The sequence below is a fragment of the Neopelma chrysocephalum genome, unplaced genomic scaffold (genome assembly GCF_003984885.1).
Source record: "Neopelma chrysocephalum unplaced genomic scaffold, ASM398488v2 Primary Assembly neopelma1_96845, whole genome shotgun sequence".
NCBI classification, from domain to species: domain Eukaryota; kingdom Metazoa; phylum Chordata; class Aves; order Passeriformes; family Pipridae; genus Neopelma; species Neopelma chrysocephalum.
This window is the reverse complement of record NW_020925488.1, coordinates 99915-118652: the sequence shown is the minus strand read 5'-3', so window position 1 is coordinate 118652 and position 18738 is coordinate 99915. Positions and strand designations below refer to the sequence as shown.

Here is an 18738-nt window from a genome sequence, read left to right as displayed (position 1 = left end):
GGGGTTGGATCTTTTCTCTAGTCCTGCAGGTGGGAAGTTAATGAATGGGCATTAGCGTTTCTAAATGATGGCTGTCAGTGCCTGGCAGAACTGGCTGCTAAGAGTCCTTTTTTTCATTTATGCTCAGTCTTACACGGTTTGATTTTACACACAGTTCTGTGCTGATGACTTTTAAAAGTTGTTATAAAACTGTGCTTAAACTCCAGATGTTTGAAAGAGTAGCCAGAAATGTTCTAAACATAAAAAAAAGAATTTCAGATTTTCAGGCTTATCTTTTGTTTGTTGACTTGGTGATTCTTCCCTATAAAACTGCAGTGTTCAAATAGCTTTTCTTCTTTATCTATCTATATATACTTCTACAAGAACTAAAAACTCCTCAGGCTCCTGAAGTGATGCTTTGAAACATTTTAGGGGAATATTAAAACGGTGTCCTGTGGGATTAAAAAGTGGAGGAGATAATACTCATTAGATGATATTCTCCCCACCGCAGTTGGTAGCCCAAGCAAATTCATGTGTGAAGTTCCAGTTGAATTACTGCAAAATCCCAAATTGGTCCTTTGCAGGTTGTTTAGTGCTACAGAAATGAACCAGGCTTTGCAAGGAATGCACAGATCAAGCAGCTCTTAAACCTCAAAGTGTATCCATCGCTGCAGTTGCTTCTTTGCCTCCAGATCCCTTTTTTGTGCCGGAGCCACACTCAGTGCTCTGACCAGCAAGGGACAATTGGTTGGTTTTTTTCCATTTCAGATGTTTGTAGTTACACAGCAGGAGGCTCTCATGCAGTAGCTCTTAAGAAGTAAGGCCTAACTGTAAAAACAAAGCAACCTTTTAGCAGCAATGAGCCCGAAATAGAACCTCTCTGCCTACTTTTTCCACATGCATTCATCTCCTCAGCCAGTCAGCAGCCAGCACTGGTCGTGGAGCAGCTTACAGGAGACAAACTCCTGCTGAAACACAAGCTCCCAAAAATCTTGCTTACTCTAGCAAGATGACTGCCTGTTTTATGGAGCTGCAGTGATTTTTCTGCGTTCTGTAACTTTTGCAGCTCCAGCGCAGCTGCGGCGAAGATAAATGGACAAGTGGGTTGTTAATGCAACCTTGCAGAAAATTGTTTGGGACCAAACAATCGTGGAACTGGAGAGGGATTCAGCAGTGTTGTTGTTCCCTCTGCACCTGCTGCAACCAAGTGTGTGCTTCCGCAGCCAGATGTAACGTTGAGACGGACCTCGTCTGTCGTTGAGCAAAACACGGTGATTTCAAAAGAAGTCACTGCAGCTTTGTGAAATATGGTGTGTGAGTTACAAGCACTGTAATAGCTGTACTTTGTTTGCTTTGGGTCCACATTTGAGCAAGTAGAGCGTTAAACTCCTCACTCTAATGACAAGATTCCTCTCTCTCATCTCCTGAGTGAGCGACATAATAAAGAAAAAATTCCTTTCCTTAATTGTCATGTGCTGAAGTTGGGAGTAAATCTAAAACACCATGGTTGACTTCAGTGGGGTTTGCTGCATTGGAGTTGCACTTAATTAAAGTTAATGCAACAGAAAAATATAAGCTGTAGCAGTTATTTTAATCAGAGCTTGACTGTGGCACTGAGAGCTTTTAGCATGTAATTTATAAATTGCCCTTGGCTGTGCAGTGCCAGAAGGATTCACTATTCTTAATAACAAAACAAAAATATACTCCAGTCATAAAGGAGAAGGATTGGGTTTAGTCACTTGGCAGTGCTAGTCACTATAAAGACTGACGAGAATATGGAGCTCTCCATCAATTGCACATTTTTAATGAAGATTATGATTTGTTTAGTAATGCTGGGTAACTTTTTATCCTTGAAAACTATCCTAGGGTATGATTCTGCATATGAAATATCTTTGTTTTTCTCCACTGGATCCTGGTGCTCACAATTGAGCAGCTGTAAATCAAATATTTGAGTTTCTTAAAAGTGCATCCTTTTTCTGGTAGATTTAGAATTATGGGACCTGTATGCAATCACTTGCGCTTTGCTGAGACAGGATTCCTCTTTGCAAAAATCTCTTAGACCTTGAATGCATGGGCTTCTCGGTGTTTTCCAATTCAAATGAATGAACAGGGAAACTCAGGAGAGGTGCAGATTTTTAGGCTGTGTCCTGATAGGCATCTGAATTACCAAACACTGATGCCATGAAGTCTCAGAAGAAGATACTGTCTGTAATCTGCATCTTCTGTTCGAGCTTCTTGGAGAAACTTTGAGACTTTGGTAGGAGACAAGCTTATTGCAAACAAAAACACTGAACATAAGAGACCTGTGGGGTTTTTTTTCCTCCTTACTATTTCAGGAAATTACAAAGAATAAAGTAGATAAAGTCTAAAAAGCAGTTTCAGTTATCGTTTTGCAGCTTCTTTTGTTCCATTAGTTATGTATGTGTGTTCAGGATATAATTCTTTTCCCGACTGTAAAGCTTATTAGTGCCTGGAATTCGGTTTGTGGATTTTTTTCTTTTTCTAGGCCTGATGTGTTTGTGTTTAACTTACTGAATGCCCAGATGGCATTTCCAAGGTACGCAGGGGTTGGTTTCTGAATGCTGGCTGATACCTTTTTTCCTCTTCAGTAGACTCCTGTGTTGCTTTGGGTGCCCTGCTGTAAATCACCAGCTCTTTTTTCATAGTAGAAACTTTAAATTCGTTCAAGAGGTCCCGTGTCTGTTCCGTGCATCTCATACAATTGGCCCAGTGTTGTAGTCCTGGGGTTGTGGCGGGGAGAACACAACACTCAGTTACTTCTCCATCTGTAAATATGAACTGGCCAGGGGAAAAATGGTTTCCCCTTGCTTTCCAAGTTAATGTGTCTCCTAGCTTTGCACATGTGATGAAGCATCAAGACAACAGCTCATTTCTGATTACAGAGCAGAAATAACAAGTCCTGTTCCTGCAGTTTGTAGCTCTACCCATGTGCTAAGGCACATGGAGGACAGGGAGGTGATTTGAGACAACCAGCACGGCTTCACCAGGGGCAAGTCCTGGCTGACCAGTGGCCTTCTGTGATGGGGCGACTATATCAGTGGACAAGGTTACAGATGTCATTTGTCTGGACTTCTGTAAAGCCTTTGACATGTTCCCCCACTACATCCTTCTCTCCAAACTGGAGAGTGATGGATTCGACGGGTGGATTAGGAATTGGTTGGAAGGTTGCATCCAGAGGGTAGTGGTCAATGGCTCAGAGTCCCAATGGACATCAGTGACAAGTGGAGCTTCTCAGAGGTCCATATTGGGACCAAGTGTTATTTAACATCTTCATTAATGACACAGACAGAGGGATGAAGTGCACACTCAGCAGATTTGCAGATGACACCAAGCTGAGTGGTGCTGTTGACACACCTGAAGGACAGGATGCCATCCAGAGGGACCTGGACAGGCTCAAGGAGTGGGCCCATGGGAACCTCACAAGGTTTAATAAGACCAAGTGCAAGGTGCTGCACCTGGATCAGAGCAACTCCCAGTAACATTCCAGGCTGGGGGATGAGCAGATCAAAAGCAGCCCTGCCAAGAAGGACTTGTGGGTGCTGGTGGGTGAGAGGCTGGACATGACCCAGCCATGTGCACTCACAGCCCAGAAACCAATCGTGTCCTGGGCTGCATCCAAAGCAGGGTGGGCAGCGCGTGAGGGAGGGGATTCTGCCTGCTGAGACCCCACCTGCAGTGCTGCATCCAGCTCTGGGGTCTCCAGCATAGAAAGGACATGGACCTGTTGGAGTGAGTCAAGAGGAGGGCACAAAGATGATCAGAGGGATGGAGCAGCTCTCCTGTGGGTAGAGGCTGAAAGACTGTTGTTGGAGTTGTTCAGCCTGGAGAAGGCTCTAGGGAGACATTATAGCACCTTTCAGTTCTTAAAGGGGGCTTGTAAAAAGGATGGGGACAGACAAATTGAACAGAGCCTGTAGCAGCAGGACAAGAGGTAATGATTTTCAGCTAAAAGAAGGCAGATTCACACTAGATACAAGGAAGGCGTTCTTACCATGAGGCTGGTGGCACAATGGAATGGGTTGTCCACAGTGCTGCTGGATGCCCCATCCATGAAAACATTCAGGGCCAGGTTGGATGGGGCTCTGAGCAACCTACTCTAGGTGAAGATGTCCCTGCTCACTGCTGAGTGCTTGGTCAAGATGACCTTTAAAGATCCCTCTCAACCCAAACCATCCTATGGTTCTATATTTTGATCTTCACCAGAAAGCAGACATATGATACCAGTTTGATAGTTTAGTCTTTAAAGAGTCCATATTTCTTTGGGGCTTGGCATATATTAGAAAGTCTGTGTTGCCACAAAACAGAGGAACCTGATACCAAGTGTTTTATGAACAGAAAGGAGAGATGTTTACAATCTGAATAAGAGTCAAGGCTGAGAAATGGGAAAAACCAGTCAGTGCTACTGAGGTGTGACCAGCTTTAGCATTAATATAATGACAAATAAGCATTGTCTTGCTTTTGTTGTGTTGTTAGCAAAAAATTTATTTGAAGGAGGACAAACACTAATTTTCCAACTTGGCTGGGGGTGAGATCTTTCTGTGAGCAGCTTCAGCTGGTCCAGAGTTGTCCTATTGCAGCACTGGATGTTCCCACCTGCTCGTTCTGGCTGGCACTGATGTGCCTGTGGCAGGGGAGTCAGCTAGGTCAGCTTGCTGCTGTGTGAGCAGACAGGTTATCCTGTAGGGTTAGTTTCACCAGAGTCAGAGATATGATCCAGCTGACCCTGCAGCTACCTGAGCGCTAGTTGCTGTCAAAAGGGTGATCAGACTGTTTGGGTGGGTGAGGAGGAGGTACTTGAATTTTCATAGATTGGCTTAAGCCAATTGTGAAACTTGACCGTGATTGATTCTCTCTTAGTGACTATTTTTAGCAGGACAGTGTGCTTATCCCGGGTTTCTTTCAAATGTGTGAATGACATTAGTATGAATGACAAGAATGTGCCTGTGACTTCTGGGAGTAGTGTGTGAAGAGCACTTCTTGGATGAAGAATGAGCAAGGCTCTTTCATGAATGTTCTTTGTGCCTTGTAAACCTCCATTCATCCTGCTCGTGTTCAAAAAGGGAAAGTGCCGGATTCTGCACCTGGGGTGGGGCAACCCTGGATGTTCATACAGACTGGGGAAGATGATGCTGGAAAGCAGTGCTGGGAAAGGGACCTGGGGGTCCTGGTCGATGGCCAGTCAGCCATGAGTCAGCAGTGCCCTGGCAGCCAGGAGGGCCAACCCTGTCTGGGGGAGCATCAGGCAAAGCATCATCAACCAGTCGAGGGAGGGGATTGTCCCGCTCTGCTCTGCCCTGGGGCAGCCTCACCTTGAATATTGTGGCAGTTTTGGGCACTGCAATATGAGAAAGATATTAAGATCTTAGAGAGTGTCCGAAGGAGGGCAATGAAGATGGTGAAGGGCCTTGAGGGGAAGCCGTATGAGGAGCGGCTGAGGGCCCTTGTTCTGTTCAGCCTGGAGGAGACTGACAGGAGACCTCATTGCAGTTACAGCTTCCTCGTGAGGGGAAGAGGAGGGGCAGGCACTGATCTCTTCTCTGTATCACTGGTGACCAGCTATAGAACCTGTTGAATGGCCTGAAGTTGTGTCAGGGGAGGTTTAGGTTGGATATTAGAAAAACGTTCTTCACCCAGAGGATGGTTGGGCACTGGATCAGGCTCCCCAGGGCAGTGGTCACAGTGCCAAGGCTGACAGAGCTCAATAAGCTCTCAGGCACATGGTGGGATTCTTGGGGTACCCTGTTCAGGGCCAGGAGTTGGACTTGATGATGCTTGTGGGTCCTTTCCAACTCTGCATATCCTGTGATTCTGTGTAATAATAAAAACAGGGTGGCACCCCTTATTTTTGTTCCAATTAATTTGTAGAATCAACTAAAGGTAGGATAGGGTTACCTGTTCATCTGCTGTTCTTTGTGCAGGGGCAGCAGCAGAAGACATGAGAGAATCTATGTGCTGCCTTGAAATGGCATTTCATAGCCCTCTTTTTTTAATCTTGCTGTTTGAAGTCAGTGCTTTCAGTTGGGAAGGGAATTTGTTTTTAATGAGTTGTTAGCTTTCTGGGTGTTTTTTTCCCCCCTAAATTATTGTCCCCAAAAGGCAGGTCAAAAAATGAAAGTATAGAAAAACTCGTCAAACTATTCTGCTATCAGTATTGCATATAAGAGACAGATGGATTTTGCGGTTCAGGCTCTGGTCCTCGGATATTCTGCTACCTGCCACTATCTTTACTTTTGGCAAGCTGATTCATGAAGTTCCTTAGTCAATGAAGTGTGGCAGTTTCTTGATTAACTTGTTAATAAGCAGGTTGAGAAGAGGAAAGCCACGTAGTAATTGTAGGGGAGCCATTTGCCAAAGTGACTTCTCGCCACTTCTGCAAGCCGAAAGAAAAGTAAGCATGGAGCTATTAATCTCAAGGGGTGTGCAAAGTAGGGCCAGATAATGAAGATGCATGGCTCTGACAGCTGCAGTACCTTGCCATGCCTGTCTGCCTGGATCCTCGAGTGATAGCACTGTTGCAAGCTGTGCGTCTAAACTGCTTTAAAAAACACAAAGAGAGAAGATGGATTTCTCTCTGCCATGTCATCCAGCCTGTTTCCTTGTTAGAACAAGGTTGTCCAGCAGAGAACACCATAGTGAGTCTGATGTTTCTCACAGATTAGGTGTGGTCCTTGGACTTCTGGCAGATGGCCAAAGCAATCCAGATTTGGGAAATCCTGGATGTTAAGTTATTTGGCACGCTAATGGCTGACATGCGTATGTTTTACTAACGGGAAGAACTGAATTTTGTGCAAAGCTTGAAATCAATAGACAAATATGCACAGTTCAGTGTTTGGAGGTTGATGGGGGTTTATTACATCCAGGAAAGACTTTGGGGGCTGGTTTTTAGTTTCTGTATAATGAGTAGCAGTGAAAAAAGTTCTTATTCCTGCTTGAGATAACACAGAAAGTTACTGCCGGTTATCAGGACTTTGTCAAGCCTTCGTGTCCAGGCTGCTTTGGAGCTGTTTGCAGATGTATTTATTTCAAGAGTAGCAAATATTTTGTATTTTTTTATTTACTCTTGAGTCTTTAAAACTCTTGAAACAGTGTTCAAATTTTCTGCACTCTTAACTGTGTGCCTCTCTTGTTTCTTAGCATTTCTGCCTTTATGGCTTTAGAAGTGTCTAACAACTGTTTGGCTTCTCTTGGCTTCTTGTGCTGGATTTACAGGGAAGATTTCTAGGCAGACAGTGGTGCACCTTTCAAGTGTGAGCTTCTGGCTTCCTGTCCTGCCCCAGGTGATGCAAGAGTCTCAGTATGTACAGACAGAGCTTGCTTGTTTTACTCTAGGGAGGTGGTTGTTTTTAAACTACCCAGAGTTCCTTACCAAGCTCTGGGGAGCAGTTACTGCTCAGACCTTTTACCAGCTGTCTTGGGCTGTGAACTGCATTGTGAGGCTTGGGAAAAGTGAGGAGTGCCTCCCTCCAACTCAGCTGCATCTCAGCTGCTGTCATACCCCACCCCTGCATGCAAAGTAAAGAAGTAACCATGAAAATGCAGTCCCTCTAGGATCAGTCTGTGCAAGGCCACTGCTGACAGCAGGAGATCACTGTGAGTTGAAGGTGATGCACAATTCTAGACACAACACACAAATAGCAATTAACAGATTTTATCTTTCTCTGTGGAATGTGTTTAACATACCGTACTTTATGAGGCTTTTATTTGACATTAATATTCTGCTAGTTCAGTACATCAAGTAATAAATATGATTCTAAATAGTTTTGGGTTTTTTTCTTATGCTTCTATTAAAGAATAGAACTACAGTCTGTAAGAGTTCACCAAAAGCAGCTTGTTATGTATTACTTACCTCTGAGAACCCCTAGATTTCTGTTCTATCCTTCGAGAAATGCCTGACAATTGCAGAATAATTTCCTGGAGATGTTTATCTTTTAAACTGTATTGAGATTTTTTTGTTGTTATTGTTGTCTTCGGTTCACTTCCGGAGGCTTTGAGACAACATTCTTTGGTTATAGAAGGAACAGACTTAAGGTGATGTGAAATTTAATTATAATCCTGGGCTGTGATTCTACGTCACTTTCCTTAGTGCCAAGTCAGTTTCAGATCCACCATTTCCTTGCTTCACTTGTGTTCCCTCACAGTCTTTGTGTCCTCTGTGGGACCTGTTTGACTGTTGGTGCAGCTACCCTCTGAACACCATCTGTGAAATGACCCAGCCCAAGAGCCTCCCAAACGAAAGTGCCCTTCAGCAGGCAATGTAAACCTTTGTTCTGGCTTAAACTGCAACCCCGTGGTTGTATACACTTGAACTGTCATAGTTATACTGTTTGGCTATAATGTCTGTTTGAAGTCTTGTAAGGCTTTATAACAGAGTTTTCTGACAAGGGGACAGTGACATACTGCTCAATTTCTAGGCTTTTTGCAGGATGAGTTATGTAGCTAGATACGTTTTTTTCAGGTGTTTGTGCTGGCAGTACTGTATTTAGTTACTATTTCCCGTGTATCATCAGAAAATAAACTCCAATTGCATAGATTTATAAAGTGTCGGTCTGCCAAAGCTAATATTTCGCAATAAATCTCTTCTCTGGGAGGCAGGAGACTTGTGCTGAGCCCTGTGGGGCTTACTGGCTCTTTTGAGGTGGGTCTCTTTCTCACTGTGGCATAGAGAACCTGAAAAAAGTACTATTTTGTCATACTCAACAGGGAAAAAATTTATATTCAAGGGTTTTGTTAAATAGGAAGCCTCCCATGGCAGATTTCTCTCCTCTCCCTTTCATTGCTGTGAAAACCAAATGGGGTGACTGAAATAAAACCCACTGTCATTGTTAGTTTACTGGGTTTGAGAAGGAATTTGTGCCATAATGGAAGTATTTATATATTTCAACTAGAAAAGAATGTCAGTTCAAAATAGGGAGGATATTTGACCATCTTGTTTTTCTTGTCTGTTCCATGACGACTTACTTGTCTGTTTTTTTTTCCCCAGTTATTTGTAGTAGATGTCCAGACTGGTCAAATTACCAAGATTCCTATTCTGAAGGATCGTGAACCGGGCATGGTGAACCAGCAGGGATGTGGCATTCATGCCATCGAGCTCAATCCCTCGAGGACCCTCCTGGCCACAGGTGGAGACAACCCCAACAGTCTTGCAATTTATCGCCTGCCTACACTCGATCCTGTCTGTGTGGGAGATGTAAGTGGGAGAACCTGGGGAAGGTTTATTCTGTCACTTACAAGAACTACTACTTTGAAGTGTGTAAGGTCAGAGCAAGGTTAAGATTTGGGAGTCTTGTAATGGAGAGTGAATTGCTGAAAGCCTGAAAACATTCCCAGTTGAGTTGTCATTTTTTACTTGGTATCTGAGTGAGTACATAAACATGTGAATGGATTCTGAGTCAGACTTCTTCCTCACCCTCATTCAGATCTATTTCAGATCACCTTTAAGCACTGAAAAGGTAACAAAGTCCTAAATGTTAAAGTCCAATTGTGGTGATGACCTCTCAAGCTAGTGACAGTGAAAAAGCTCTTTTGGGAAATTTAAAAGGTGATGCAAGTTGTTCACATTTTCCCCTTTATCCAGTGCAGTTTACAGATGTATTATTCCAGAGGTGAAACTTGGGTTTGAAGGTTGGTTCTGACCCAGTGGCTGGTGGCAGTTAGACAGACTCTCATACTGGTTTTATTTCTGAAATGTTCTGAGGCCTTTTTAAAACAGCCAGTCTTTTAAAAAAAGCTGAAATGAGTATAGTGGTGTCCCATGAGTGCTTCTCTCTCATTTCTCCTTTTTATTCAGGACTTCATATGGGCGTTAGCTACAGCAGCAGAGGTCGGGTCAGAGTTCTGCAGCAGCAGATAACCAGCTGCAGCAAGGCCTGACTCTGAAGATTTGCATGACTTGCTCTTCATTTACATGACCTTTTATCTTTTCCAACAGTACTAGAGCCTTATGGGCTTTTTTTCCCCCCACACAGGTTTTTCACTTCCTAAAGAAGAGATTCTTGAAATAATAGGCTTGAAAAATTTATCTGTAGGTCATGTATCATAAACACAAGATTTTGGTTACTTTTTATATTAGGATGTGCACTTGCAGAAGTACAGAATGCTGCTTTCAAAATGGAAAATCATAGTCCTTAGAACTGGGGTCAGTTTGTCCTTCGTCAGAGGCCTGTTTTTCCAACACCCGATTGCTCTCCATTAGTTATACACTTCAAAACCCAAAAAGTCAAAGTTACTGGTGGGTACTTAAGCTGCTCCAGCTTGATACTGTAACCTTTTTTTAGTGTTGGTCTGTCCTTCTGAATTTGTACTAAAAATCCAAGTGGAGAACATTTATCTGCTTTGAGACTACTCTGGAGTATTATGGCACAGAAAAATCTGTCTTTCTTCTTTTAGGATGGACATAAGGACTGGATATTTTCAATTGCATGGATCAGTGATACTATGGCTGTTTCTGGTAAAGTCAAATTTCTTCTTCTGTTTTTCTGGTTGGTTGGTGGGGGTTTTGCCTTTCCTTTTGTGTTTTAAACTTTCCTCCTCTCCAGAACTTTATGCTGAATTACGACATTTTATGAGTCTTCAGAAAGCACCTCTGTCACAGCAGTTGAAACCACTTAAAACTACCGAGGCTATTTAAACACTTGATCTAGATTTGATTTTTCTAGTATCAGAGAGAATATTCCTGTGTTTCTAGTAGGTGTTGCCATGAGGGGATCTTTAAACACAACGAGTTACAGGAAAGGGTTCCACATAAGAGGACTAATTTCAAGAGGAGTTTTAATTATCAGTTGATAACTTTGGAATACTGCAGAGCAAAATCAGTTTCCTGAAGTCATGTGAAAGACTAATTAAACTCTCTTTTGTCATGCTATCAGTACAGTTGTGTGTGTGTATATATGTGTATGTACATGTGCACTTACACTAAGGCAATTGTTACAGAAGGCTGTAATAGAAAAACTCAGTTACTGACTGTTTAGTAACTAATTGGATAATCAGTGTAACTTCATAAAGTTAGATAAAGGCAGCAATAATAATAGGCTGTTGCATTAATTTAGTAGTTCACTGCTTTTCTGTGCTGACAGGGTGTAGTAGTGTTCTGCACACAGAGTTGTTGAACTGCAGGTGACAGAAAATCATAGCAGTCTTATACAAAAGTCTAGTCCTTGAATTGTTAGTGTAGTTCAGTGGAAGTTTTGTTTTCCAAAATGAAAAAGTTAATCCTGGAATTTGATTTTTGAATTTAACATGAAAGTTGATCCTTGCAAGTCTCTACCCCAAATATCTACATAAAAACCCCCGCACTATCAGCTAGTAAGCTTGAAGATGATTACAGATATCCAAGGGAAGGACAAGGACCCAATGGAATGCACAGCTCCCAGTGTTTGCGAAGGTCAGGGGTGGATGTGTGAGTAGAAGGCTGCTGTGTTCTCTGCTGTGTGGTCCTTACAGCAGGCAGGATGTAGCTTCCAGTCTCCAGATCTGAGACACCAGGGAAAACTTGTTGAAAGCAATTAAGCAAGACTGGTTGCTAAACCGATCTCTTCGGAGCTTACAGACAGTCCTAATTAAGAGACAGAAAAGACAGTGAACTTCTGACATGGTTTTAATCTTATGGATTTCAACTCCATCTGTATCTGAAAGTGCGGAGTAGAAATACTTGAACTTCAGACATCGAGGATACAGCAAATTCTTTTATCTGATTTAAAAAACTAGATGCAAATTTTTTGTTACTTTCTTGAGGCAAGTTAAGTGCCACAGGAAGAAAAAAGTCCTTTGGTCCCATGGCAGATCACACCCATCTGGTTAAGAGGTTGGGCAATGCCTTTCTCAGTGTAGTCAAAGCTGTTGAATGAGGACTAGGGGCTTGTTTTAACTTCAACAAGAACAAGGCAGGACTCTAAAACCTTCAGCAGTCTATTTCAGTAGTCCGTAAGTCTAGTCTGTAAGTCAAACTCTTGACTAAGCAGCCAAAGCTGAGGAAGAATACAACAGCCAGCTGTGCTGGCTGGGCAAAAAGATTTCCATGGCAAAAGCTCTGGATGAGATGAATAATCCCCAGGATGTCATGAGCTTAGGGAAGCAAATGATACTCTGCTTGGCTTCAGGGCTAACCGGTCGAACAACATACATGGGCCTTTTCCCCTGCCAGGGGAAACTACAGGGCTGTTAACAGGGACAGCTTCTTCCTAAGGTACATCAAGACCTTCAGAAATTCTTCTGCTGGGTGTTCAACCTCCATAACTAACAAGATTAGCTGCCATTGAAACCAATGGCATATAATGGAGTGGCAGGATGTTGTGTCACATGCTGCCTGCTGCATTAGGATACTCCTTTTGTGTTTGTCTGTAGTAGGTGATAGTGCCAAAAGCCTCAATCCATCCATGAGGGAGCAAAGCCACTTCTCCTGTGCTGGATAACTCATGTTGCAACAAGGTGTTCTGCTTAACTGTCTTTGCAGCTTTTTCTCTGTGATGTAGCAGAGACAGTAAATTTCATAGTCTGGTGTAAATACTTAGTCTTTTCTGGCATCTTAATTATGAATTCCCTTTGACAGAAGGAGGCATATATTTTTCACATTATGTGGAGAAGAAATTGAGGTATCTGTCAGAGCTGACTTAGATGGAAGTGAGTTGCCTGAACACCAGAAGCAATGGGTATAAGGTCTTGGATTAAGACTGTGTTGATCTGTAAACCAAAGACATTCAGCTTTCTTCATCCAATATTGTTACTGTTAGTGATTCATATTTTGGATTAATGTCATCAAATTCAGTAAAAAAAAGTAAAATGAGTTCTTGCTTGTTTAACCTCAATTCCTATGTTACATTCTTTAAACAAGTGGCCCATTTTAGCAAAATAATTTTTTAAATAGATTTCATTCAAAGTGGTACAAACTGTGCTCTGAAATAGCTGTTTCTGTTCAGCTTACGAATGACTGTGTGCTTATCCATAAGGATACTGATAGAAATCAAATTAACCCAAATAGGCATAAATCCAACTGAGTTTTGGAGGTTTTTTTGCATTGGTTTAGCAGGCTGTTGATCTCAGCCTTGGTAAGCCAGGCTCAGGCTGAACCCAAAGGCTATTCAGTCACTTCTGAGTCAAGTTGTTCTATGTGTGAATCTCTAATGGTGATTCTTGTACAGGGTTGTGGTTTTTGTTGCACCCTAATCAGTTTGAAAACAGATGAGGTGATCCAGCTGCTTGGAAGCTCTGTAGACAAACAGCTGATAATGAGTTCAAACATTATGAATTTTAGAGCTCAGTAAAATCACATTTTTGTTAATTAATACATAGGCACCAACAGTGTGTTCAGTTAGATTAAATTAATAGTATCCTTTCTTTCAGACTCTACTGTTTCTTCTTTTTAAAGAGGGGAGCTTTGTGTATGTGAAATGGACTGTTTATTTATGGACTATTTGATCAGGTTCCCGGGATGGTTCAATGGGTCTCTGGGAAGTCACAGAGGATGTGTTGTCCAAAAGTGATGCCAGGCATAACCTCTCTCAAGTTCCTGTCTATGCCCACATAACACACAGTGCTCTGAAGGACATCCCCAAGGAGAACACCAATCCTGACAACTGCAAAGTCCGAGCACTGGCCTTCAACAATAAGAACAAGGTCAGTAAGATGAGTAAGGCGGTTGAGAAGTCCCAAAACTGTCCCTATGTATTAGAAAAAGAACAAAGTAATCTAAACTGAATATGCTGGAGAAGCAAGCTAATATATTTTTTCTCTGATTCTTTCGCGTTGTCTTCACCTGCTATGTTTGCTTCTGCCCGAGTGAATGGGAGAATCCAGGAGAAAAAGAAAAGAGATGTTTTCAGAAGGCACAATTTTCCTGTGGGTTTGATTTTAGACTTGCATCCTAAGCAGGGGAGACAAGGAGTATTTGCAAGAAGCAAATAAAACACCAAAATGTCTCTTGCAGCTTGAATCCTCAATTCTTGAGTGCTCTTGCTGCTTTCCTTCCCCCTTTGCAAAGACCAGCTTACTCTTAGCAGTTCCTGTTTTGATGTTTGAATCCTTTCTGGATTGCTCAGCAGGTGAGGTGCCTGACTCACAGGGCAGGCACCAGTGCTTGCTTTGGTGTGATTTTGTTGGTATTTGGCCAATGCTAAACGCTAACCTCCCTCATGCTGATCTCCCGTTGTTACTAGTGGGAGTAGCAATTCATCCTCCACTACTTTTGTTTTTCCTTCCCTCAAAGAACAGAGAAGGTCTGAAGCAAAGGTGGTGTGCTCTCAGAAGCACAGTGCTCCTGTAGGCTGTATTTTTCACAGTAGCTACTTTAGTTAGTTACTACTCTGGGATGGAGATTTCATGTAGCTTTTTCAGTATAGTGCCTATAGTGCTTCAGGGTTAGAATCAATGTGGGACCTGCTGAAGCGTCATGTCAACTCTAGCTTGTACTGTCTAATAATTCACTATTTAATTGTCTAACAACATTTATGGTTTTGAAAGTTATTATTTCATATTTACTCTTTTGTTAACTGTTAGTCTACCTGCCATCTTTGTACCGTATTGTATTCTATAAAGACAACTTTAAAATGAAAATGTATCTTGATAAAGCCTGCACAGGATTGTGGATGAGTTCAATCCAGAGTGTGCAACTTGCCTAGTTGAGAGTGAGTTTGTAAGGATATCTATAATACAGAAGCTAACTCTTTTTTTTTTTCCTTTCTCCTTTTAATAGGAGCTGGGAGCAGTGTCCCTGGATGGGTATTTTCATCTTTGGAAGGCAGAGCTCACATTATCAAAGGTGCTTTTCTGCTTGTTCAGATAAGGCACCCCATTGCTTTCAGTTTTTCTTTCTCTGGGTCAGGTTATATTTTTGCAGTCAACTTATTTTTCAGCTGCATTTTGGGTTTTTTTTCACTGCAACCTCCTTGAACATAGCTTACAGAGTTGTTCTTTTAAAATCCTACTCTTGTAACGGATTGATTTTTATGTTTTCTCTTTCCAGTTACTTTCCACAAAGTTGCCATACTGCAGGGAGAACGTGTGTTTGGCTTATGGTCAGGAGTGGTCAGTGTATGCAGTAGGATCACAGGCACATGTCTCCTTCCTGGACCCAAGGCAGCCTTCCCACAACGTTAAATCCGTCTGTTCCAAAGAACGAGGCAGTGGTAAGAAACCTGTCAAAAGGTGCTTCAAATTATTTTCTTGCAGAAGGAGCTGTTAGGACTGCAGTAAGTCAAGCTTTTAATTAACAGGAAGGGTTTTTCCTGTGATAGACTGAATAATTAATAGTGTGTATATCGGTTTTGCTTTTATGACAGTATTCCTTGAGCAACCAACACCAGATGTGACAGCAGCTCTGAAATCTAGTGAAGGGCAATATCAGTGCCTTTGTGATCAACTAAATTGTAACCCATTTGAATATTACTGGACTTTTAAAAGTGTGCATTTTACGTCAGCATATTTTTTACTGTGTCTTAGTCTATTTTAATTCATCTCGGACCAAATCTAGTCTTTTTGCCGCTCTTTATACTGTTCTTGCATTTTTCTTTGGGAAAGAAGGCGTGTTGTCTGCTCTCTGCTATCATATTGGGAGTCTGTACTGTGAGGGAATGCTTGCTTTGTCATTTTAAAGCCATGAGTGAGACTCCTGATTTTCAGTGTGATTTGACTGCTTTTTCCTTTTCTCACAAGAATGCAGTATGTGCAATTGAACCTCTCATCAGGCCGGGCCTGAGGGCTTGCAGGGTCCATGGTTCCATAAACTTCTTACCTTACCCTTATATTGTCAGGCATGAGAAGGCACTGTGCCATATTAATCCCAGACTAATAAATTGCAGTCCTTATTTAGCTTGGCTTTGGCATCCATCTCTTCATCGGGCAAGTTACCAGACCAGGATGTATGTAGGCAAGAATTTAGGAAAATTTTATTTATGCAGTTGCAGAACAATCTTGTGTAGATCAATGTCAGGGTCTGCTTCTTTGATGTACGGGAGAAGTATCTGTCATGTCAGGGAAGGTCACCTCAACATCCTACCAGCAACACGCCTTGTCCTGACTTGCTGCCAGTGGTGGCTGAAAGATTCTGCCTCGAGTATGTGACCGTCCCTGCTGGGGGGATAATCTGTGTGTGGGAAGTAGCTGTAGGGCATCTTCAGTTCACATCTGGTGAAAAGCCTTTGTTCAGTGCTGTTTTCTGTGCTGCATAGTAGCTGGATCTTTTTATTCGGCTTGGTGGCGGAGGCACGTAAATAACAGTAATTCCCAAGATACTGAGCGTTTCAACTTTCCATCGATCTCCCTGGGGCTTGGAATGGTGCAGCACCTCTAGAAAGCAGGCTCTTTATTGATTTGCGGAGTAAAATCTGACTTCAAGTGCTTTGAAGTAGTACCTGAATGTGCTTTAAGTTTCCAAGTGCACCTGGTGAATGTGGTAAGTCCATTCAGTTCACTGGTGTTGTACACAAAAGCAGGTCAGAGAAAGGTTGTGGCTTAGCAAGACTGGAACTGGGGCTGATTTTCCCCTGGTTGAACCCTGTCTGCTCTACATGAGAAGGCAGTGAATGCTTTTTAGTGCATCTTATAAGTGTTGCTTTTCTTAGAGCAGTACAGGGAAGTGCAGGCCCTGGACTGTAGGTCTTGATCCACAAAAGCAGCTGCTCTCTGCTCACGTGGCAGAGCAGTGTCGTGTGCCCTTGACTTTGTGTCCTGCAGGCAGCAGTGCTAATGCAGCACGGACTCTGTGTCTGCTCCCTGTGTAGGACACACCACTGCATCTGCATTTCCTTCTGGGATCTGACACTTAGAAGTGGTGCTCAATTTGCTGACCTAAATAGTCCAGGTCCACAGGTGGTAGAGTGCTGGAAATGTAGGATAGCTTACTGTGATCAGTTCTAGGCACAGGTTGTGCTTTTAGTTTGATAGGAATGGTTAATCTGGGGTACTTCAGCCCCTCAGGAGCCAATTTGAAGAGCTGTTTTTGAAAGCCTGTTCTAAATATCCTATTAGTAGTGTGGGTACATCACTTAATTTTTTTTGGTTAGAGAAATATCCACAGGTATTCTTCATTTTATAGCTTTTTATTAACAAATTCCATTGAAAAGCATATGCCATCTGCCTTCATACTCCATCACCTGTTTCTGTGAAGTAAGTGTTCTTCTGGATTGCTTGTCAAGAGCACTTCTGGAGCAAAAACAAGAGGAGGTCCACTCTTATGCCTTTCTCCTCTTTTCTAAGTGACTGCTCTTGCTGATTGCAGAGGGCTTGAAGTGTGTTTGCCAGAGCCAGGCCCATGTGCTGGGGGTGGGGGGAGTAAGTCTGCAGCTTGCTCAGGTGCGTTTGTAATTCTGAGTTAAAGTGGAGATTCTTACATGAATCTGGTAAATCTCCTTCAGCCGGTGTGACTTGCACAGTGGCTTCCCACCTATTAAACCTGCAGCCAAGACTTCACCTCACATCTGGAGCAGGACAGTGTGGCCTTACCTGTTCCAAGTGTGTGCCATGGATGCTGGTGGCTGTGGATATATCATCAGGTTGGGGAGGCAGAAGGATGAGGATGTGTTTCTAGTTAGGATTCTGTACAGAGGGGAAGGGGGAACTCCCTGGCTGTATCTGCAGCTCCCGGGTGTCGTCTGTCCCATGTGTGTATTGGTGTATTCCAGGATGTTACAAGTTCAGCCCCACTTGGTACAGTGACAGCATTTGGCACGTGGATGTAGCTGGCAGAACTCACTCTTTTCCCCTCCTGTTTGGATGCTTGTTTAGGCTGTAATTCAGTGGTACTTCAAAGAGGGCTTAAAAAGAGGGCCTAGGGTTTATAACCTGGCATTACATTGTGCAGGAAGGAGAATCACGGATTTGGTGGAGTTTAATCTGCACTGAAGAGTTGTTTGGAGTAGAGTGCTTGCACAGAACAAACCTTTTGCACAATAAATAAAGAATTTGCAAATTGCAGATTGCTACATACAGAACAAAGGTGCTCTTGACCCTAAATGGCTTATCTGGCAGAGCTGGGCCCTGTTGAAGATGATGCTTCTTACTGTGCCCCCTCGATGTAGCCGATGGCCTCAGAGGAGCAGGGGATTAGTGTGTGTCATCTGTCTGCACTGCTCTGTAGCAGTTGTGGAGAAGACTAGAAGGTAGTGTTAGACATGAAATAACAGCCCTGCAGAGCCAAAGCATCCCTCTTCCTTACTGCTCTGTCTGTCCCTTCTCTGTTTGACAGGTATCCGGTCGGTGAGCTTCTATGAGCACATCATCACCGTGGGAACAGGGCAAGGTTCCCTGTTGTTCTACGATATCAGAGCCCAGAGGTTCCTGGATGAAAAGCCCCCCCATGCCTGCTATGGCCCGAAGCAAAAATTAGGAGGAGGTGAAATTTTGAAGCTGACAACTGGGAAAGGCTGGCTGGTGAGTAAGTTGTAACTGTAGGAGACCCTTTACACAGGAATACTGTAGGGCTTGAGCCGGTTCTTCTTGTGGTAACGGGAGCTGTTGTGTGAAATGTGCCCCAGTCAAACAGGGATCATGTACCGACAACTAACAATGAGAAGCAAGAAGTGCTGCAGAATTGCTTTCTACAAAAGCTTTAGGAAAGGGTACTGAAGGTTAGCTGCCCGAGTGTGAGGCATACTGACTACTGTTCTTATGTACTGATTCATAGGTGAACTAGATTTTATATTTCTATATTTTCAAATGTAATCTAACTCCTAGTTTTCAGAACCTCAAACAGAAACAGTCTTCCTTTATAGCCATGCTATTCTAATGTAGTACTCAGAGCAAGAGAGATTT

The 18738-nt window shown here is 42.9% G+C and overlaps 1 protein-coding gene across 3 annotated transcripts in view; it reads left to right on the top strand.

Annotated features, from left to right (window-relative positions):
- The window catches only part of DCAF12 (DDB1 and CUL4 associated factor 12), a 30506-nt gene that overhangs the window by 1877 nt on the left and 9891 nt on the right, over window positions 1-18738 (top strand). For all 3 annotated transcript variants that reach the window (XM_027670344.1, XM_027670343.1, XM_027670345.1), the window contains exons 3-8: window positions 8981-9187; window positions 10387-10447; window positions 13415-13608; window positions 14684-14749; window positions 14954-15116; window positions 18173-18357. In XM_027670344.1, the coding sequence (XP_027526145.1) occupies window positions 8981-9187; window positions 10387-10447; window positions 13415-13608; window positions 14684-14749; window positions 14954-15116; window positions 18173-18357 (876 nt within the window). The remainder of the gene's footprint in view (window positions 1-8980; window positions 9188-10386; window positions 10448-13414; window positions 13609-14683; window positions 14750-14953; window positions 15117-18172; window positions 18358-18738) is intronic.